General features: G+C 44.1%; 2 protein-coding genes across 2 annotated transcripts in view; one reads left to right on the top strand and one right to left on the bottom strand.

Moving 5' to 3' along the window:
• Positions 1-5,542, bottom strand: part of INTS14 (integrator complex subunit 14) — an 11,716-nt gene extending 6,174 nt beyond the window's left edge. The window contains exons 1-5 of the mRNA XM_065688023.1: positions 5,176-5,542; positions 4,808-5,074; positions 3,340-3,447; positions 1,551-1,706; positions 93-211 (exon numbers count right to left, since the gene is read on the bottom strand). Coding sequence (XP_065544095.1) covers positions 93-211; positions 1,551-1,706; positions 3,340-3,447; positions 4,808-5,029 — 605 coding nt within the window. The 5' untranslated portion in view covers positions 5,030-5,074; positions 5,176-5,542. The remainder of the gene's footprint in view (positions 1-92; positions 212-1,550; positions 1,707-3,339; positions 3,448-4,807; positions 5,075-5,175) is intronic.
• SLC24A1 (solute carrier family 24 member 1) lies at positions 5,117-23,150 on the top strand. The gene is made up of 12 exons (XM_065688021.1): positions 5,117-5,155; positions 6,382-6,611; positions 7,018-7,139; positions 8,127-9,201; positions 9,829-9,891; positions 11,181-11,289; positions 17,128-17,202; positions 18,725-18,828; positions 19,494-19,691; positions 20,036-20,125; positions 21,016-21,182; positions 21,816-23,150. The coding sequence occupies exons 4-12, from the start codon at positions 8,272-8,274 to the stop codon at positions 22,063-22,065; spliced, it is 1,986 nt and encodes a 661-aa protein (XP_065544093.1). The 5' UTR covers positions 5,117-5,155; positions 6,382-6,611; positions 7,018-7,139; positions 8,127-8,271; the 3' UTR covers positions 22,066-23,150.

Here is a 23,150-nt window from a genome sequence, read left to right as displayed (position 1 = left end):
TCATATCATCATATTTCTTATTATATTTGTTTTCCATTACAGATACTAACTGGAAACCTTCACCAAGGTGTATTATCTACAAGTCTACTAACCCAAACATCGACTGCACGTTCTTCAGGCAAAGGGGCCCATCAATGGTGAAAATCTGCCCTTCCCCATTGTTCAAGTCTATGAGCCGCTCCAGGCAGTCCAAGGAATCCGTGCTTTGAAGCTGTAAAAAACCAAAGTGAAACGTTTTGTGTTGAGTTTTCTTTTTACTCTCTTTATATGAACCAGAATATTGTCAGAAAATACACACAACACAGCAGAAAAGCATCTGACTGGATGCTCTGTGGACTTTTTGTTATCTCACTCCCCTCTGAGTAAACCGATATTCTTGGTCTCTCTTTCCCAGGAAATGTGCTCCTTATGTTGCATTTATATGAGATCAGATGCAGCGTTTGGCCTAGCAACAAATCACCATCAAATATCTCGAGTTGGAAGAGACCCATAAGGATCATAGAGTCCAACTCCTAATACATTGCTTTAGCGTATTATGTTCTGCTTTGAAAGCAGGCTAAGCAACCAGAAATCCCAGAAGCTCTCAGACTTCAAGAACACAGGAATGCCTTAACTAGTAAAAGATTTTATTGGTAACGATGAGTTTCTAGCTCCTTTGGGATAATACAGTTTTTAGGAGGGAAGGCAGGTAAAATTCTTGTTGAGAAGTTTTACAGCATTGTGAAAACACCTAAACCTGGCACTGATAAAGATTTTAATCATTTTTCCAGTTATTCTGACATGTAAACAGTGCTTCAATCCAGCTTAATCAAGAGGATCACCCTTGAGAGAGACCTTGAAGCTGAAATATCTATTGCACACACAAGTAGGAAATCCTTCTGAGAGGGACAGAAGAATATAAGGGCCAAGTCAAAAGCAATACTGTTGCTAAAACCTAATGTAAGGAACTTTAGTCTTCTTTTTAAACATGTTTTATTCACCAGAATTCTAACTACTGTGAAGAGTTTTAAAGCTGGTATTCAAAGACAGCTGAAGAGAAAGCAAACAGTCACCTTTCTTTCAAAACTCAGAGGAGCTGGTTTGAACACTAGCTTGGAAACTACTGAATTCTGTTCACTCATATTTCTATATAAAGCTATTGTTGGTTTAAGTGTTGAGCATCTTTGCAATAGAAGTCATTTATTCAAGAATTTAATTGTAGATTAAGAAAAGCCCCCAAAAGCATTCAATGTCATTAATGCAGTAAAGGTAATAATATAGACAAATACAAATTGCATAATATTCCCCAGGGAGAAACTAGCATGATTTATAAAGATCATTATAATGATGGGAATGCACTAGGTAATAACAGTGCAATAATAAACTTTAAAAAAGATACTACCATTACATGTCACCAAATAACCAACACTTAAGCACCGGAATATCAACTAAACTTTAAAACCAAGCACAAGAACATCAAAGTATGTTTTGTGCTGACCTGATCATTAGTTCAGAGAAGACCAATAATTATCCAGTGCAACAAAGAAGAAGGTACGTGTTAAAGACATCACCTCTTCGAGATTTGCCATGCACATGACATACAACTTGGATGGGAAGGGGAAGGGCAGTGGGAAGCGGTTGTTTTCACTCCGCTGGTTGTGAGTAGCTAATGAGTGCCTCAGGGAGCCTCTGCCGATGCCCAGGCAGCCATCAGTGACAAGAACAACCTTGAATGAAAGAAGATGGATTAGCAATTCCAAGCAAAGACACATTTCTATCTGCAGAGGGCAACTACACACCGACGCATTCCAGCAGCCTTCCTAGCAGCATGCAGCTCTATACTGAAAATCCCTGCTCATGTGGGATCTCCTCCATTGAGATGGGGAAAGAACTGCAAAAGTTTCCAGAAATAGGCAAATAAATGAGAAATGGAAAATTTAACCACTACAATTTAAACTATGTGCATGGTAAATATACACTTTGTTGTAATTCGGCAGTTAGACAGAAGATAAAACCCATTTCTTTTACAGAATCTGGAGGGCAACTCGACTTCCACTGCAAGCCACAGAAGCCATACAAAAGGTTGTATTAATTACCCCGATTCTTTGCAAACATTCAGCTTCAAGATGCTCACATTCTGCAACAAAACTATCAAAGCTAAAATGTGCGTTTTTCCATTCAGTTGCATGCCCAGCGTCACTCCTTGTGGAAACCTACACTAATAGGTTACACTGACTAATGGAACTATTTACACTCAGCAGAGACCCTACAGAGCAGTCAAGTAACTGCTCTTGCAGCACTGCACAGCAACAGCAGGCATTATTTTTGCCTGAGAGGTAAGGAAAATCAGATCCAATTGAAACTCAATGTGCATCTGCTACATCCAAATTTGTATTCTCTCTTCATCCTCGATCTCTCTCTTTTGCGGTCTTTTCAGTTTCCACCTGAACTGCTGCTCACCAGTGATGTTTTTCTCTATTACAAGACTCTGCACAGTACATTTCCCACCACCTTTCCTCACCCCATCATCTGAAGTTCCAGTAAAATGAGCCATGACACAAATGAGAGACCAAATTGTTGAGGTCTAATCTATGCTCGGTTCTTCTATCTTTCTAGTTCTTTGCTTTGAATGTCTGCTTTTCCAAGGTGCCTTTTATCCTTGTTAGATTATGAAGCACTGCCTAACAATAAACCTCTATCCTTTTTCTCCTTAAGGAATATTGCTTGAGACATCTTCCTAGTTCACAAAGCTGTAAAATTACTGACCTTAAATCCTAACTGAAAGACTAACAGACTCTTAAGTGTCTCAGCAAACAGAGGGCTGAAAGCAGACACTGCCATAAGCAAATTCAGAAGGCTGAGAGCTGCAAAGGGTGAATGCAGTGTGCGAGCAGATGCATGTCAAATGACTCATTTGGGAAAGAAGACAGCTCAAAACACACTCAGCAGCAGTCCCATGCTCTTGCTTGAGATCTGGAACTGTTACAAGCTCTGGAAACCGTGAGGTACTGAAGCAGAAAGGTTATTGGATGTGTGACTATACCCTTTCCAAACTGAGTGAGGCTCCTGGGATGGAAGATTACACCCAGATCAAATGCCAAGTCTGCAAAATATCACTCTGGGGCCAGATTTTATAATCCACTCCACAATCCAGCAGCAGTTTTTTGCTGCTGAGTATTTTAATAAAGACACTTCTGTTCATAGTTCAGATACATCCAAACTCCTAATTCTCTGTCTTCCTGTAGCACCATTGTACCTGAGAGTATTTGAAGTTTTCATATTACATTTACATTTCTATCTGTAATTTACAGGGAGTACCAAGTATAAACTAGATCCTAAGAACAGCGATATCAGTGGTACCTGGCAAGGAATTGCTGCACCCCATTCCTGCTGGACAATATTGCAAACCCCCAGCAGCGCTGACTCTAAACAGGTTTTGTCATAATCATCCATGTTACTCAGGGCTTCCTGAAAAGACAAACACCACTGTCACTGCCGGGTGAAGGGTCCGGGAAACATAATTAGGTAAGTTATTGATTAGAAAAGTCTGTATTAATTAGGCAAGTCTGTATGTTTGTTTTGCATTACAACACAACTGCATTGTTACACAACTGCATTGTTACACAATGCAAAGTTCTTGTGTGTGACCTGCAAAATTAGAGAGGGAAAAAAAAAGATAGAAGAAATAAGAAAGGATATCATGAGACAACAATGACAGCTGATTTTGAAGGAATTAGTATTATAAAATCAGTTCTTTAAGAGAAAAAATCCCTTGCATGTCTCAAAGAAACAGGAAACTCACTATCTGAAGCGATGCCCAACATGAAACATTCTGCTTAGAAAATCCTCCCAGGTATCAGAACAACTGTAACTTTATTCAGGAAGTAGAGCACAAGGCACTTGTCTCACAAAAAAATCTTTGGCAGAAAGAGTAACAGAATCCAAACCTCACATCTGCCTCCTGTTCCTATAACCATAAACCAGCTTTTCTCCTTCAAATGAAGAATTCACACATAACACAGCATCGCAAGAAGGGTACAGATGTAAAACTAACATGCTGCATTAGCTTGGCTGGATTCCTGGCTTTCAGAAATTCCACAAATGAACTCTTATGGAGACAAAGAGAATGCACTGCCTTCATCTGCAAAATGCAAACTTAGCAGAGAATATCTTTTAAAGTCTGTATGTTCCAGAAAAGACAAACCAAACCACAGTGCTTTGGGACAGCAACGTCATTTCATCCTGATATTATACATGATAATCAGACACATACATATAATTTTTACTTGTAGTGCCTTACTGAATTCATGTGAAATTTCCCTCTTGGACTTCCTACTTCCCATTTCCTCCCAACTTTCCATCACATCTGTGAGGCCTAAATTCACTCACTCTCACCATGCTTCAACTGCTACATACTGTTAAAAGCACCATCTCTCTACCAAATCATTTGACTCAAAACCTTTCTAAATGGTCCCATCTGCAGCATCAGTTATCAAGACGGAATCAACATCTACACACAAAAACAGGAATGTCACAGAACCACTTTAAGAGCTTTATCAAGGCGTCTTTTGCTCCATTCTGACTTTTAACTTAATTGGCCACACTCCAGTGGTGACCTGAAAAGTAGCCAAAGTAGTAAAAGTAGCAAAATATTTCAAATGCATTGATTTCACCTATTCTTAAAATAAGGGAAACTACTTTAATACAAGAAGTTGTGCGCAGGCTAACACAGAATCACTCCATTTCACCGTGATCTGGCCACATGCATGGGGCTTTGTTTTGTTTTCACGTTGACAGCTTGCTGCTTTGTGTGTTTCAGGCATCCTACCTGGAGCGTGTTGTAATCCCTCGTGAAGGGCACCATCAGCTCCCAGAGCGATGAAAACACCACCAAGGCCGTGAACTCCAGCTTGTAGTTGGTTGCCATGTGCTCGAACAGCATGGTGAGGCCGTGGACAGCCAGGTGCTTCCGCTGGTACTCCTCAGAGCCCTCCACCGATACCGGCCGTGTCATGGAGAGCGACACGTCCATCACCACCACGGTCGGCATGACGAGCTGCTCCTCTCTGCTACCCACACGGAGAACTCTGAGGCCCTGCACGGAGGAGGGAGGAAAGGCCACACATGACAACCGAAGCTGCGGTTAGGGAGGGATGCATCTCACGCTCTCGGTGAGGTGGGGGAAGCAACAATTACCCTTTCGCCCACCAAAAGACGGGATTTGGCTCAGACTGAGGCAATGGATCCGCTCCTGAGCCACACGCCGCACAACCAACCGGCCGCACAGGCCTGGAAGCGGCGAGCGCGGCCGTCTGAGCCACGATGGGGGCACGCGAGCAGCAGCGGCACCCCAGGGCCGCGGGGAGCGCGCAGCCCGGAGCCAGCCCTTCCTCCCTTCCTGCCTTCTCCCCCTCAGCGCCGCCTCCCCCCGGGGACAGCCCGGGGTGTCCCGAGGGGTGAGCGGGGAGCGAGGCGGGCGGCGGAAGGGAAACGGTGCTGCTCAACCCGCTCCCTCCGCGCCGCCATGGGTCCGTCACGGATAAGCGTCCCCCCCGGAACGCCGCGGCCGAGGCGAGAAGGGGCCGGGCCGCGTTGTGCCCGCGCCTCCACACAGGGACTCAATGGGAAAAACGGCCAGGAAAAGCCTGTAATAATGCACCGAGCAGGGAAAGAAAACAGTGACATGCCAATATTGGTGGGGAAGTACCACCACGCTATAAAGACTGCTGTGCACAGAGTGTATGAGGGCATCCCCATTGGCTTATGGGCCTCCTCCCTGTGCTGTAAGTGTGGGAAGAGTGATGGGGGGTTCAGTAAACTCCACGGTAAAACTCTTCATTCAATTGCTTTAAAATTATCAAGTCATCATTTTGTAACCCCCCTGTGATAAATCTGCTGATTGGAGTTTTACAGCCATTGTGGCTTTGGCCAGGAATGTTATTTCCTCCTGTGCAGAACTGCTCCATACGAGTTCCACGCAGTACAGAAGGGTTGCTGACACCATCCTCAGGTTGCTCTGCCAGCAAGCACTGCCTGTGCACAGGGCGCTGCACTGTGCCTCTGACGCCATGGTCATGGTATAGGAGCTAAGGGGTTTTTCCAGCAGACAATGAGTTTTAAACCTCCCTCTGGCACTGCAGAATAGACATGGCTGAAGATGAAGCTACGTGCAAGTTGTCTTGTTTAAGGGGCCACTGCTGCATGCAGAGGAGCAGTGTGATTTATCCCTGCTGCTCTCTTCCGTAGCAGCTATGAGAATGATACGTGTCTCACAGTTGGTGCTTTCATCTGTGGTTTGGAATGGAGATAATCACCTGTCCTCATATTGCAAATAACCTGTAGACAAAGGTGTGGGCTTCAGAGACAGACCCAAATCTATACAATACTATTTAATCTTCTTAGGGACTGCAGGTATTAAACTGGATTGGCTGTTCCTCCATTAAGATGTCCTTCACACCTGACCCTCCTTTGCATTAGGACTCCACCAGCAGAGGCTTCGTGAAAATGGGATCATTTTCATCTGCCTCTCTCTTCAACAGCATCTCCCATCTGGCTGTTACGTGTCAAAGAAGCTTCCAGCACTACACTCAACCTTTGGTACTCCTCTTCCTCTTGGACAGCATCTTTGGGAGGTAAGCTGTGGAGGTTCATTTGATCACTCCAGATCTCTTGTGATTGAGACAGTCCAAGCAGTGAGCTGGTCAGGAGCTGACCTCTAACAGAACTGCTAAACTTACAAGACTAGAGGTACTGTGAAAGGCTGGAGAGCTCTTACAATTGATCTCAGCTTTGGATAAGATTCTGCTCGCAAAAGGACTTTTAAGCAGATAATTTTGGAGAGAAGTAAAACCAGTGTTTAGATAGGAGTTTGTGCATACGTCTCCTGTCCTCCGTCATTCTTTTTACTCTCACCTTTGTTAGGAAGGGTAATTTTCTAATACCATGCAATTTGTTACACACATTATGCAGTTCCGCCATATGCATGTTTATGTTCTTTTAACATATAAAAAGCAAAGCTTATATCATCTATTTATCTAGGTACTCCCATGACCCTCTATTACTGTTGCCTTAGTGATCCTCCCAACTGTATAAAAGAAGATAATAATGCCTGTCTTGCAAGAAATTTAGGCTGATTACTTCACTGAGTGTTATGCAAGAGGGTAAGTGTGTGCTAACTTGCATGAAGAGCTTATCTGAGAACGGCTTACAAGGCTGAGATTCACATCCAGTGGAAGAATAATGTAACAGTCCCACTCAGGGGAAAAAAACCAATCCATAAAGAGCGATATTCTAAGGTATAATATTGAAACAGTGCTAAAGGGTACATTCTCTCCAGCCCCAAATCACTGTCTCCATACTGCCACAGCTGCAGGCTCTGTCACTCTGGCATTTACAATTTCTCTCCCTTTCTAAATGCAATTCAAATAATTATGCAAAATATGCTAATTATCCCCTAATAAAAGGTATGATTACATTTCCACTTTGCCAGCTCTGATTTCTACAGAAAGGCTTGAAATGATGTAGTCATAGAAACAAATGGATGCTCTGCATCCTCAGTTTTACTAGAACCAAATCTTGCTCATGCTCTTCTCAAACTAAAAGAAAATAGCTCACCACTGCTTGGCTGGTATTCTGTGGGACTGCAAAGCTGGAGAGCCACGGAGCAGCATAGCTGGGAATATCAACCAGTTTTCATCCTCCCATTGAGATTACTTAGGTGAAGAGCTGGTCTGTTAGGTGGGAGGTTTTAACAGCATAATCTTGTCTTCAGAGCATCGTCTTTACTAGACCTTTAAAGTAGGTTCCTTGGCAGAAGCCTCTCCACCTGCAGAACATCGATCCAATTGTTAATATCACAGAATAACAACTGAAGTAAAATCACAGAATAGCTCCTGGATGTAGGCATGAGGTGGAATCAGAATTCAACTCAGGTTGGATCGATCAACTCCTCTCTGTTAAGCCAAACCTTTGATTATAAATCAGCATAGCCTACAGTCATAAAAAACAGACTTAAACCTGAATCTAGACCTGCCTTATTTAAGTCAATTACTTTTTATTGACAAAAGGAAAGCAGTCAGTGTAGTAATGTTACTCATATGGGGGAAGTTGCAGTACTTTACTTTTTTACACCAGATTTTCTTTCGCAGGATTCCACATCTTGTGTCACACAGTTTCACTCTTGATGCTTAAGATCAGCTAGAAACAGCAATGATGGATATAAGTGCAAACTGCTGATTGAGAGAAGTCTTCAGTGGCTTCTGGACACGACTCTCATTTTTGAACCTTTAGGAAATGCATTTACCAAGGAGGCGGCGGCGGCGGCTACAGCGGAACCGAATCGTTTTCTTGCTTGCCATAGCGTTGCTCCTTTCCCTCTATCAGCTCCAGTTCAGCCCCTCTGCTATTCCAGCACCACACTCAGCACCCCAACCGATGGACCCTGTCAAAGTGACCTCTAGGGACATCGCCAGCAACAGGACTGCTGTAACAGGCAATGTCACATCAGCACCCAAAATAAGGCACTGTGTATATGTGGATTCTGAGCCAATTGTGCCCATCACTACATCAGTGGGTACAACACCACAGCAAGGCAATGGCAGTGGAAATTACCCAGATGAAAAGCCACCATATGAGTCCAAAGGAGAATATCCCCAGGACCTGTTCAGTGTGGAAGAACGCAGGCAAGGGTGGGTTGTACTTCACGTCTTTGGCATGATGTATGTATTTGTGGCCTTGGCCATTGTGTGTGATGAGTATTTTGTCCCTGCTTTGGGAGTGATCACAGAGAAGTTGCAGATCTCTGAAGATGTGGCTGGAGCCACCTTCATGGCAGCAGGTGGATCAGCACCAGAACTCTTCACCTCCCTCATAGGTGTCTTCATCTCACACAGCAACGTTGGCATCGGTACCATTGTGGGCTCAGCAGTGTTTAATATCCTCTTTGTCATTGGCACCTGTGCCCTCTTCTCAAGGGAGATACTCCACCTGACATGGTGGCCCTTATTTAGAGACATCTCCTTCTACATTGTAGACTTAATGATGCTCATCCTGTTTTTCCTAGACAGTGTCATTGACTGGTGGGAAAGCCTCCTTTTACTGACTGCCTATGCCATATATGTATTCACTATGAAACACAACGTGCGCCTAGAACAATGGGTGAAGCAGGAGCTGAGCAAGAAGCTGAATGCTGTGCAGGCAGCAACAGCAGAGCATATACGGAAGGTGGGTGTCCTTATTGTTCAGAGGGCAGGTTGGAAATAATTCGTTCTAGCTTAAACCACAGAGAAACTGCATCTCCTTCACAAAGTGCATATTCGAACAAAACCTCAGAATACAGGTGCTGGTCAATAATTATGGTTCTAAAATGAGGGAAATGCAATCTAGATAGTAGAAAGTCTAAGAAATTAGAGAATGGAACTAAAGGGGAGTTCTACCACTGCATTTACTAAAGATAGTGGTTTCCTATCTACTGTCAAAGATGTAGGATTTTGCTAACTGGGTTATTGTAAAGGAATTTCCAAAAAAACACTTGCAGAACACATTCTTAGTCTGGGAACAAGACTGGATAATTCTCTGTTAAACAGGGAGAAAAAGGCTTCTGGTAAGAGGCATTGTGCAAGCCTCTTGCAGATGAGAGATGCTGGAGGAGATTCTCTTCGCCCTTTCTCAAGTGAGGTGTGTTGCTGGGATGCTGATGGTATCACTTGTTACCCCATCTGCAGCTTTTGTCGTGTGTATTAGCTTTCCCACTTCCTCACAGACAGTAGCCTGAAGGACTGTTACTAGAGCCTCAAAAAGCAGGTGAAGCAGCAGTGGTGTTCAATCGCTTTTGTTCTTGCTTCCATACAGAAAAGCACTGGGGCAGTTGCAGATGATGGAGCAAAGAAGCCAGCAGATGGGAGGAGGCTGCAGGTAGGTTCTAAGCAGCTTTGTATTCTGAACCCCTCCCCAAGTTAGGCTGTGAATAAAGGTGTCAGATTCTCTATCAAGAAATCAAGACCAAAGCCTGCTTTGTGCAAAGAACCAGCCATGCTTGGCACAATATCCACAGATTATTTAAAAGGACACCTGGATGAGTTGTGTCCTCAAAGGAATTTTTATAAAAATTAAGAGACAGTCAGGGTTTCCAAGTGGATTTGAGTAGCTATTGTCAAATGAGTGCTATTCATTCAGTGCTTTAAACAAGAATAGAGAAATTCAGAGCAATTCTTACCTGGTTTCATGGCCAATTTTCCACCTGGGCCCCCAGAGCAGAGGTTGGTAAGGTCTGTCCTTTCCCACAGCAAACACTGATGAGCTCATTCCTCTGCTGCTGGTTAACTTGCTGACTCTTCGTCTTCCTTATGGCTGGCCAGCTACTGCGTGGAGAGACCTGATATAGTGGCTGCAGGAGTATGTAACATACCAGCTTCCTCATATGGATGCTTCTTGTTCCTCTATGTACTTAACATACCTGTACTAACTAATGTTCAGTCAAAAGCTCATTAGGACTCTGGTGTTGACTGGTGTAAGAACAGAGCACCATAGCTTTCAAGGACACTGGACATGACTGTAGCATTATCTCATAGCAGTATATAAATCTACAGTTAATGACAAGTTATGACTGAAAGCATTGCGTGCTTTGGTTATACTTTATAATAACATTGTATTGAGTCTGTGTGAGCCCATTGCATTTCATAGAATCATAGAACTGTTTAGATTGGAAAAGACCTTTAAGATCAAGTTCACCCATTAAGCTGGCACTGCCAAGTCCCCCATTAAACCATGCCCCTAACTGCCACATCTACACATCTTTTAAATCCCTCCAGGGATGGTGACTCCACCACTGCCCTGGGCAGCCTGTGCTAATGCTTGACAACGCTTTTGGGAATGAGTTTTTTTCCCCATATCCAATTTAAATCTTCTGTGGCACAACTTGAAGCCATTTCCTCTTCTCCTATTGCTTGTGACAAAAGACTGAGAGGGAGTCAGAGTCCTCTGTAGAGCCTTTCTCTAAAGACAGGTTGAGCTGCTATCTCATGTCTCTTGCTATGAATGGCTAGTATTGACAGCCATCGTGTGAGCTTAAATGTAGAGGCTGCCCCTTGGGTTGTGGAGATCAGCCTCCATATAAATGCATCCCCAGGGCGAAAGCAAACCAACAGCGGAGATGTTTTGAGGAAGAAACTGCTATTGACTTGCTGCATTGTACCTTTCCGTAGCCTGGATCAGCCTTACAGCGAGGCAGGAGCTCAGCCTCTCTACACAATGCTCAAATGCGCAGCACCATCTTCCAACTCATGATCCACACCCTGGACCCCCTGACAGATGGTGAGTGAATGCTCCACATCTGAGGGACTTGGGTTTGCAGCCCTGAGTGCAGAGCAGTTTAACTGGGAATACAGCCTTTGTATGTCAGGGTGCTGGGCATCAGCAACCCCTCCCAAAATGCAGCTCTGAGCTTGACAGTGTTATAGGGGTGAGCTCTGCAGCAGTGGGACATACCCCTTCTGATCATATGGCTAGCAAGGACAAACTGCTCACATTTTGGCCCTGCCATACCTAATTTACCTGTGCAAAACTGATTACTGCTGTGGTGGCAGCTGCTGCTTGAAGGGAGGTGAGGGCATGTGAAGCAGTTGTTGCTGGGGTCCCTGCAAGCAGTGGCAGTGACTGCAATCCCTCATCTTCTGCTGTCTCTCTGACAGCAGGGGCAAACTCGAGTTACAGCTTCCTGCATCTCACAGTATGTCACATCTTCCTTCCTCCTCTTAGCTCAGCCCTCACCCCAGCCTTGAAGCAGCAGCATTCAGTGCTGACTGCATTTGTGAGAAAGAGCTGCTCAACCTATATCAGTCTCATTTACCACAGGAAAACGAACACAAGGAGAGCTCATTACCTACACACCTCCCCTGCTGTGCACACAGCCCCTCACAAGGTATAAACCTGCACAAGAGGAAATAGAAGTTAAAACCCTCAAATTATCATTTTGACAGTGGTTAAAATCCCACCTGAGATCTAAAACGCACAACGAGTTCCAATTATGATGGCTAAGCCAGTCCATAGGTGATTTAGACCAACAATGAACACCTCTAAAAGCCCACCTGCAACACTGTGGTATCATCACTGCTGTGGTAAACTGTACCCACAGCACTTTGCAAGCAATGGGCCAAGGGCTGATCAGCTCAGGACTAAGATATCTGCTTTTAAACTGGCCAGGGAGCAGAGAAGCCACATCTGCAGCCAGAACCAGGGTCTTTGTACACAAACTTTTGACGTGCTGCGTTGTATCACCTTTAATCCAAACACGGGGGGGAAGTTCCTCTTCCAACAAATGATGAAGCACATTAAAAAAGCTTGGTGTTTTAGGTTGTTCTTCCCTAGCTCAGCACATGCCCTACCCCTTCACTGCCCTACTTGTTCTAAAGAGATTATCCCTTGTCCATTCAAAGAGAGATTGAAGTTAAGCAGATCAACACCTCTATCACAGAGGTTACAAAAAGGACTCTTCAGATCCAAATCCCAGCTGCACAAACTGATGGAGGAACAAAGGAGGCTTGATAAGGACAGAGAGACAGATGAGTGCTTTGACAGATTTTAGTGGAGGCATCTATCCCATTACTAATAGTAGCTTAACAAGACCCAGAATCATTAGGGTTTGCTCTACTGCCCTTGCTTCTGCTGGGGTTTGCAAGGCAGTTGTAAGCCACTGGCCTTGCTAAAGAGGCTGTTAGTACTACGACTTGTGAATAATGGATAAACGGGAAAGGAGGGGAAGTTTGTATCTTCTCTAAAAGAGAACTTGCCCTCTCATTCCACCCAGGCAGACCTTGAGTTAGTCTCTGTATGCGATAGCCACTAGATGGGGGTGTGACCATATGTACTTAAGCAAGTCTAATACAACAGGATGCAAAGATGGGCTACAGTCTCTCCAAAACCGTTATTTTTTACACCCATTACTGTAATAATACCACTGAGATAAGGGCAAAACCTCTGCTCCAGGTACATGCCTGTGCCACTCAACACTGCTAGAACAGACAGCTCCTTAGAAAAGATAAAGAAAGTTACTGATACTACAACAGCACAGCGCTCAAAATCAAGGAGCCAGAGTTGTGTGTATCTTGTAGAAGACCTTACCTTCTAAATTACCTCTGATAAATTCATACCTAAAGGGAATCTGAACAAAAGGAATCATTTATGAATAGATTGAGAAACCCAAATTCCTTGAGGATCTTGGCCATAAAAATGATGTGACTTGCCCAGGATGACTCTGAAAAGGATTTGAACCCACCAAAGCATATCAGGGCTGCAAGCTCAGCCTTTGTGTTAAAAGCACCGCAGCCATTCAGTGCCCTCAGTGCAGCTGGGTGCCTCGTTCCACTAAGCACCAGCAAAGCCCTTCTCTTGCAGCTTGTGCAGCACTGTCTGTACCAGATACATTTCTGTAATTAGGTTGCAACATAAAAGATGATCCCAAATCAATTGATCTTTCCCCAAGGGTGCTTGTTCCTTCTTGGCAGTGCCCATAGCATCAGCACTTAGAGGCTGTGGCAAAGAACACTCTACAAAGGAAAAGGTTGCCAATTATTGCTCAGCAGTTCCTAACTTTCTGAAATTAGGTTCTCTGTAGGGTTTCCTTCTCTCTGCTGCAGTTGCACTTTATTTGGGCAGCAGAGAAACCATTTCAGGGCAGCGAGAGTCCAAAATGTGGAAAACCAGCCAGCTCTCAGCCTGTACAACCAGCTTCCAGAGGCAGGGGTTAGAAATACAGGAGTCTGAAATACAAACTTTCATAGAATCATAGAATCATAGAATAGTTAGGGTTGGAAAGGACCTCAAGATCATCCAGTTCCAACCCCCCTGGCCATGGGCAGGGACACCTCACACTAAATCATCCCACACAAGGCTTCATCCAGCCTGGCCTTGAACACTGCCAGGGATGGAGCACTCACAACCTCCCTGGGCAGCCCATTCCAGTGCCTCACCACCCTAACAGGAAAGAATTTCCTCCTTAGATCCAATCTAAACTTCCCCTGGTTCAGTTTGAACCCGTTACCCCTTGTCCTGTCACTACAGTCCCTGATGAAGAGTCCCTCCCCAGCATCCCTATAGGCCCCCTTCAGGTACCGGAAGGCTGCTATGAGGTCCCCACGCAGCTTCTCTTCTCCAGGCTGAACAGCTCCAGCTTCCTCAGCCTGCCTTCATATGGGAGATGCTCCAGTCCCCTGATCATCCTCGTGGCCTCCTCTGGACTTGTTCCAGCAGTCCCATGTCCTTTTTATGTTGAGGACACCAGAACTGCACACAATGCTCCAGGTGAGGTCTCACAAGAGCAGAGTAGAGGGGCAGGATCACCTCTTTCGACCTGCTGGTCACGCTCCTTTTGATGCAGCCCAGGATACGGTTGGCTTTCTGGGCCTAATGCAGTACCCCTTGGGGGAAGCAAAATTTCTCATCTGAAGGATGGATTAAGATCAGAGTGTTTGCTTTTTGTATTAGGAAGGGCTCATTACACTTCAGCCTCTCTCTGCAGGGGATGAGGGGTTTTACTTTAGTGGTTCTAACATTTACACTGCACCCAGAATTATATTTTTGAGAAGCTTTTATTTCCAAATGATAAGTTTCTGGTAACTTTGGGCTTTTCTGCACTTTCTCTGGAAGGGTGTAGAAATAGAGCATGAGGTCTTCTCAAGATCTTCAGTTAGACACCAGAGGGAACTGTTGGGGTATTAAAGGGAGCAAGGATTTTGGAAAGACTGAGGAGCCCCCTCATTTCTGATCCTCCAGTCTTACTCTTGGGTTACTCTTTAAACTCTAAGCATAGAGGGAAGAAGACAGAAGCCTAATTTTACTTCTGAAGGAAGAAAAAGGCTCCAGCAGCAGGGATGTCAGAGCTGTCCACCCTCAGCACACCCCAGTTCACAAGCTAATGATTCTGGAAAGCAGACCAGAAGAGAGCAGCCAGCAGTGGTGCAGACTAGGGTAGAGCTGGGAACTGAGGGCAGCTACGGTTTCTCCTTGCTTCATTAGCATTCAATCACTTGTTTTAAGAGATTCACGATACAAATGGGAAAAAGGAATAATGAGATTTTATATATATATATGCATATATACTTCCACTTTTAAACAGCAGAATCTCCCAGTCCTCCAAGTTCATGCCAAATTTTAAAGGAAAAAAATCCTTCCTGCTGTTCATGTTGTAAGTTAGTGCTGTAAGATTCAATATTAGAGCCAAAGAATTAAACATAAGAGCCACACTCCAGGTAAAAGCTCAGCTGCCACCTTCAGTCCAGCCTAGATGCTGTCAATCCGTAGGATATGAATCTTCCTGAAGAGCATCTCAAGGCCCCCGGACACAGACAGCTCCTGTCTGATGGGCTCACCAGCAGTGAATGCCCTGGGGACTGCACCACTGGGTGAGGGCTGAGCCCATAGGGCTGCAGAGCCCCAGCTGCCCTGCCCAGCTAATCCCCGGCACTAGCAAGGACTCAGTTAACAGACCTCCTTCCTCCCTATGCTGACCTGCAGATCTGGCCAGCTTATAGCCAGCAACTCCTCCAGTCTCAGCCCATCCTGCATGAGCTGTGTGTCAGAGGAATTAACGCCTTTTTAAGTCATGCTGATCTCATGAGAACTGGACACTGGCCTGGACCTAATCTGTTTATCCTGACAGAGAGATGCTCAGAGGCTCTTCTTGGGTCGGTGCTCACAGCCTGCAGCCTAGGTGAGGGCAGCAAGCCAGGAGCTTGAATCTGCTTAATCTCTTTCAGCCTGAGCCTGACCGCCCTGACCCTGCTGACAGAGGCTTTTGTAACAGCTTCTGGGAAAAGCTCAACAGGAAGATGCATTGCGCAGTGGTTAGAGGAGGGTGGGAGCAAAAGGTCACCTCTTCATTGCCCTGCACTGATGGGTGTGCTTGTGCTTAGCATGGGTAGAGGGGGAATGAAGCAAAGTGCTTTACATCCCCTCTGGCAGGCTTCGGTACTGGCAGGGAGCATGGTAGAGTCCAGGCTCTTTAGTCACAACTAGCCTTTCAAAAGGAGAAGAGCTCATAGAATCGTAGAATCTCAGTTTGGAAGATATGTCAAGGAGCATCTGGTCCATTCTAGGCAAAGCATGACCTAGACTAGATGTCCCAGCACTCTGTCCAGCTGAATCTTAAAAGCATCCAATGCTGGGGAATCCACAGCATGGGCAGCAGTAGATTAAACCGGTGTGATCAAACTTTCAAAGTAAGTTAATTTACAGCCCAAGCCAAGCAAGGCATAGCCAATTTCTTGTGGCTGCTATGTGCAAAACCTGTAGCCCTCTGCTTAGTTGGTGGACTCAGTAGGCAGCTCAGAGGATATAGATCAGAGCAAAATAAGGCTTTTACTTGAGTCAACAACTTGCTAACTTTCAACAGGAGTAGGAGTTATGATATTTGAACACAACACTTAGCTATGGAGCAAACAGTAACAAAGCAGCTCAGCTGAGCAGAGCATGGCTTACAGTGGGACAAGTCCTCAGTAGTCCCAAAACCACAGTACTGGACACCGCACTGGTGAAGATAATCTCTTGGGTAGTCTGGGCCATGTTGAACCTGGACACCAGGAATTTAGATCAACTCCAGCAGAGGAGGCGTTCGTGCTTCCTTAGAGAAACCATTTTCCACATAACTGGAACATGAAAGGTTTTTAATCTTTCCTTACCATCAGGTCACTAGGCTGCAAGAGCACAGTAAAGCCTCTTCAGCAGCCACATGGCAAAAGGAAGGTGTCATTTTCAGCTTGTATATACTCTAGCCTGAAAAGAAATCAAGTCCTTTAGGAACAAAGTGATACTGCATTGAGACTCCTCCTCTGTTCTTCCTACATTTGCTTCTTACGAAGTACAGATATCCCCTGGAAAGGATTTCTCTTCCCTCTAGATTTTCTTTTAAATTAGAAAGTATTAGTTACATGTGAAATTGCTTGCATAACTGCCATAGTACTAAGCATTTAAATATAACAGCTTGATCAACTAGCAGCAGCGAAAACCTAGGGCCACAGCCAGAACAACTCACAAGTCAGTGCTGACGGCAATCCACGCAAGAGGAAAGAGGGGAGAGTGTGTGTGTGCTGGGGGAGGCAGGTAAAGTGGGTTTGGGTAGCTGACAGCTGCTGATGAAGGCATCCTTCTCATCCACAGCAAAATTTAAAGACAGGGTGGACATCCTGAGCAACATAGCCAAGGCCAAAGCAGGAGAAGGGTCAAAACCAGAAGGTGAGTGCATGAAGAGTTGGTGCTGTTTGCCTTGTTTTGTGCTGCAATCCCCCACCTTTCCCAGCACTCAGCACCAAGGGCTGGCAAAGAAACACGATGGCTTAACACATATCTTCTGCTATTACAGATCACAGATGGCTGCTATAATCAGCAGAAATCAGTCGATGTGCGCTAACAGTGGGCAATTAAAAGTCATCCCCCCGGGAGTCTAGGAGTGGTTAGTGAGACAGCATCCAAACACAAAGTGCTGCAAGGATATAGTGTAAATTGCCACCAGAAGGGTAGAAGAGGGGAAATCAGGCCATTACAGGCAAAAGCTGGGTGCTACTGATCTTTGGTAGACCCTGCAAATGAGGTGTTTGTTAAACAAAGTACCTTCATTTTACCTTGGAAGTTTGGCACACTTTAAGAAGACATAGAAGGTTCCTCCAAGGAGAAAAGCCAGGCTAGCTCTCCAGCCTGTCCACATCTTTTTTGTATAGCAGGGACCAAAACTGAACCCAGAATTCCAGGTGTGGCCTGACAAGCACCAAGTAGAGTGGGACAATGACATCTTTCTCTCTGCTGGTGACGCCCTTGTTCATGTTCCCTAGCATCCTGTTGGCTTTCTTTGCCACAGCAGCACACTGTTGACTCTTATGAAGCTTGTGCCACCAGGACTGCCACGTCCCTTTTCACAGAGCTTCTCCCTAACCTGCGCTGCACTCCTGGTGCAAAACCTTACACTTGTTGAACTTCATAAGGTTCTTGTTAGCTCACTCTTCCAGCTTGTCCAGATGATCCTGCAGTGTGCCTCTCCCTTCCAAAGTGTCCACTCGGTGTCATCAGCAAACTTCACCAGGGCACACTTGATCCAATCAGCCAGATCACTTATGAACATTGAGCAACACTGGGCCCAATATCAATCTCTCAGGGACCCCACTTGTGACAGGTCACCAGTTTGAAAAGCAGCTATTTACTTACTTATTTCTGTGTTCCTCTTGGCTATGCGGGTTACACAGGAACAGCACAGAGGACATTGCAGTTATTTCCTTGTATGTGTCAGCACTTTCCTATTTGTGTTTGAATAGCTACCAAATGATTAGGGATTGAAGTCTGGCAGCACACGGGAGTCATTTCTCAGAAGCCTTGAAGAATATCAGCTCCCTGGGGAACACCATGCTCTACTAGAACATAAAGAAGAAGCAAAGCTTTATATCCTCTCTGGCTTTTAAGGATGGCTTTAATAAGATCTCTAGGATCCAGAATGAAACAAGAAACACCAGTTGTAGATCAGATAATTAGCATTTACCCAGTGTGACGAATGTGCCTCTGACAGCAGTTTCAGATAGGTCATGGAGGCATCAAGGTATCATTCTACAACAGGTGGGCCAGACTCTGCCCAGCTTTTAGTAGTCCACAGTAGACAGAGAGAGGACAAACAGCAAACCTAAGCAATCACACTGGGTTTAACATGAAATGGCCCAGTGACCACAGGAGACTTAAAGCGACTGAAAGCAGTATTCTTTCTTATTACTTTTAGCAGAAGAGGAAAAGGCAGCACCAAGCAAAGTTCAGGTAACTCCTGCCAGTGACTCTGAAGCCAACAAAGACAAACAGAAGGCAGATGCACTACAAGATGCCCAGGTATTGAACCAAGTATTACAGGCAGTAAGAGCTCAGTCCGGACTAAATGTCACATGTCCTTTCCTTCTTTCCTCTCTAGGGCTTTTGGGATAGGACACAACTTGTTTCCCATAACTGACAACTATAAATAGTCTGTATGGAGCAATGAGATATATTAATGTGCTAGCTGAAACATTTCATCTTCCAGACACAAACCAGGTTCAAAACATGACACTGACTGAAACTGTCTAGTATCGTCTCCTCAAATGACTCTTCTGAGGTTACGGGAGTACTCCAGCATATGGGAAGATACAAGTAGCTGACTGTCCTGTGTTCACCAGTACACATTTCTGTTTTGTTTCCCAAATCCCTCCTTTCAATAGATGTAATTCACCTGTTCTGATGAGGAAAGGTTTCTCAAGGACAGACAGTCAGTGTTTCATTTGAGTCAAACCACCATCTAAAAGCTGGTACTAGTTAACAGATGCAAACTAGTTAACATAATACACAGGCACTGAAATGGGCTATGCCTGGATTTTGTCCACAACAGCAAGATGTGGGTTGTGACTGCCCTCAGCCATGTTACAAACATGACCTCTACCAAGGCAAGACCATGGTTAATAAATGTTGTGCAGCTCCTTGAGAGTGTGATAACACTGACTTTCCCCCCCACCCCCGATCTACAGCCCTCCTCAGACAGTGACACCTCAGAAGACAGCAGCTCTGACAGTGATGAAGACAGTGATGACAGTTCAGATGATGAAGAAAATGATGAGCCATTATCTCTTGAATGGCCAGCAACTAGGAAAAAACAAGCCATTTACCTTTTCCTCTTTCCCATTGTCTTTCCTCTCTGGAGCACTCTGCCTGACGTTAGAAACCCAGTAAGCATCTATCTTCCTTCTGCTACTGCATTCATTAACTGAGCTGTAGATTTCCTGTTGAGAAGAGTCCCCAGTTCTATTTTGCCATGTTTAGAGTCCTTGCATACTTGAAGTGCTGTTAATGCTGCTGGGAGTGGGACAGGAGCCCTGGCTCCAGCATATCACAGCCACAAGACCAGCAAGTACTGGTCACCTATGAAGCTGACAAATCCAAATACAACTAGAGAGACTGGGGTCCACATTAAAGCAACTGATTACAGTGAAGGGTTTCAGGTGAATATTTTCACTGGGGGTTGTTAAATTTTCCTGAAACTTTTCCATGTTTTCAAACTTGATTTTAACAGGACTCCAAAAAATTCTTTGTCATCACGTTTTTTGGATCCATCCTCTGGATTGCTGTATTCTCTTACCTCATGGTGTGGTGGGCTCACCAGGTGAGGGCTCTATTTTCTCTCTGCAAACAAGACTATTGCAGAACAAGTAGATGGAGGGAGAAGGAAGGAACAGCATCACTGTGGCATTTTATCTGATGAATTACAGCTGCACTCATCCATCACCACAGTAGAAACTTTGGTTTGTTTAGAACTCAAAAGGATTTGTTTAGAACCCAAAAGGGAATTCTCAATTTCATTCTTTTCAATTTCACAGAGTTTTCCATTTCAAGAGCTTCCAAGGGAATTTGTGCATCAGTGAAAGGAGAAGTGCCATCAAGATTTATCTTAATACTGCCTTTTCATTGATGAATGCCTCTGTGCTGAACATAATTACCCCTCACCTAATTAAAATTCTAGGAATATACAGGTTCTGATTCTGGAAGCTGCTAAATGTTAACTCCCAGTGCCTTAATGTTCACCTGGTATTCTGGGAAATAAGACTTGCATCTTGTCGAATCAGACCCACAATTTGTATTTAGTGATATATTGCACATTCACAGCACAGTTGATCATGCCATAAATCCAAAGACTGACATTTCCCAAAGCTCTTGGATCATACACAGCTGCTGCTAAATTTGGAGAAGGAAAGTTGGAAGACCTCCAAAGAGGTAAACTTGGGACAGAAAAGTTGTGCTGTTGCTGAGTTGACCTTTCTTAGTCTTTGCAACACTGATAACAGGCCCAGTGGTCCAGCTTTTAGAGCAAACCCAAGATCAGCATACACTGTGAAATCTAACTTTTTATCCACAAAGCAGAAAAATGTGACCATGTTTAAGGGGATTCAGAATATTTTGGCTCAAATTCAGCATAAAGCCTCAAAAGAATGGAAAGAGCAATTAAATTCCATGTTACGAAGCAAACAGACTTACCCTACTCTCTGTGTTTATTAGGTTGGTGAAACAATTGGGATATCAGAGGAAATAATGGGGTTAACCATACTTGCAGCAGGAACATCCATCCCTGACCTTATCACTAGTGTCATCGTTGCTCGGAAAGGCTTAGGTGACATGGCTGTCTCCAGTTCTGTAGGCAGCAATATCTTCGATATCACTGTTGGGTGAGTATTAATTCAGTGTTGAACGATACCCTGTTTCTTCTGAAATAGACAGCTGGCTGCTGTTAGTCCAAACATGCTCTTAGTTTTACTTTAGCTGTAGTTAAATGTAGGGCAGCTGAGCAATAAGCTTATGGTTTGTTTAGAAACCTAACCCAACCAGGAAAGACAGATTTTTATACCTTAGTCCATCATCTTCTCCTAATTCTAAATCTACACAAATTAATTGTGTTTTTGTCTTGAAAGAACAACAAGTCTTTGGCTAACACCAAAGATTTACAGACAGGATCCTTATTTAGTCACTCAGAGATCCTGTGCAATCATAGCTCAGTATCTGCACCTGTACTTTCTATCAATAAAGCATCAGGACATCCTTATTATGGCGTGCTGAGACACTCAATTCATAGGTGTTATTTTAAAACCCCTTTTCCATTCCTGGATTGCATTATGATGGCTCAAGTATTATGCAAATGCAGTTTTTGACATGAACAACATCAGTTTTAGATTTATGCTGAGTTCACTGAATACAATCATGCATTTTTCCCCCTCTAACAGTTTGGGAAAATTGCTTTGTTATGGTGCAGAAAATGAACTGCCTTAAAACATTCATTTCAATTACTTTTCTTTTACTTGCAGTTTGCCAGTTCCTTGGCTCCTTTACTCTATCTTCAATGAACTCGATCCAGTTGCAGTCAGTAGCAATGGTTTGTTTTGTGCAATTGTTCTCCTTTTTCTCATGCTCCTCTTTGTGATTATCTCAATTGCTGCATGTAAATGGAAAATGAACAAACTGCTGGGGCTCACCATGTTTGCTCTTTACTTTGTGTTTTTGATCATCAGTGTGATGTTAGAAGACAAGATAATATCCTGCCCAGTATCTGTGTGACATTTGGACGCTGCAGAATGTCTGTAAGCATATATCAAAATCAGAAGGGGTTTAAGGTAGCAACTGTTCTACCGAAAAAAAAGCAACAAGAATTATAACAAACTTACTGAAAATAAAGCATCTTTAATATACTAAAAGCGCCCCAAAAGCTCAAGCAGTTTGTCAGCCTCTGCTACTTTTCCTTAGGATCAGAAAAGGTCAGATAATGGAGTAACCAATATCAAACAACATACAAGTTTAGGCAGTCATGGAAAGGCTGGCATGGAATAGATACATACATGAAGGGCGATCCCCTCAAGTTAATGGAGCCAATTTTCAGCACAGAATGTTTGCTCAGTACAAAAGTATTCCCGTCCCCAGGGTCTGTGCTGCAACTAGTTTGCTATGATTGCCCTACTCAGAGGTAGTTTTCATACTTTCAGTGAATGCCACTATAGAGCATCCACAGCTGGTACTCTACACGTACCTCCAGGAAAGTGTATGCAGATCATGATGCACTTTAGAGGAAATGCTTTTTCCTGGCCTTCTTCAGACTGTGGGAAATGCAATACAAAGGTTTTCAAGGAGAAAGCAAAGCAGTGAGTTATTTCTGCATGCAGAAGAACAGAGGATGAGAGCTGCAGAGCAATCCTGAAAGCTGTCCACACGGCTCCTGTTAAATCTGTATCTGGATCTTGCAATATAATCCCTAAAACTCAGTCTAAGTGCCACCAGTACAGGTGTGATGTCATCGGGATTTACATCTTCCTGTAACAAGATTAAGCAGATCTGGAGTTAGAACATTACCACTAGCGAAAACTAAATCCAGGCATCAGAAATACTATAACCAGAAGCTGATCTGCTTGAATTTTGTTTTCATCCTGACACTAATCTCTGAAATACACAGATTACTGTATCCAGAGCTAGTTCTTGTTGTTAGCACTGTCTTCTACATAATCACTATGAAAAAATGCCACTGACATCAACCACCACCAAACCTCATGGGTTTATTGTTAACAACGCCTCATGCGAGCAAACAATGTAGGTAAGAGTTGCAGAGATTTCTGTCTTTCTAATCCATCTAATAAAATGTTAATGAAAATAAC

Source organism: Lathamus discolor, chromosome 8 (assembly GCF_037157495.1).
Source record: "Lathamus discolor isolate bLatDis1 chromosome 8, bLatDis1.hap1, whole genome shotgun sequence".
Lineage (NCBI taxonomy): Eukaryota > Metazoa > Chordata > Aves > Psittaciformes > Psittacidae > Lathamus > Lathamus discolor.
Note: the sequence above shows the minus strand (reverse complement) of the source record. Positions and strands in the feature narration are given on the sequence as shown.

What these genes read in the sequence shown, in the direction of transcription:
- SLC24A1 (XM_065688021.1), top strand. Translation starts at nt 8,272, where the DNA reads ATGCATTTACCAAGGAGGCGGCGGCGGCGGCTACAGCGGAACCGAATC. An exon ending in CAGCAGAGCATATACGGAAG is followed by an intron (nt 9,202 to 9,828) that starts GTGGGTGTCCTT and finishes GCTTCCATACAG; the next exon opens with AAAAGCACTGGGGCAGTTGC. An exon ending in ATCTTCGATATCACTGTTGG is followed by an intron (nt 21,183 to 21,815) that starts GTGAGTATTAAT and finishes TTTTACTTGCAG; the next exon opens with TTTGCCAGTTCCTTGGCTCC.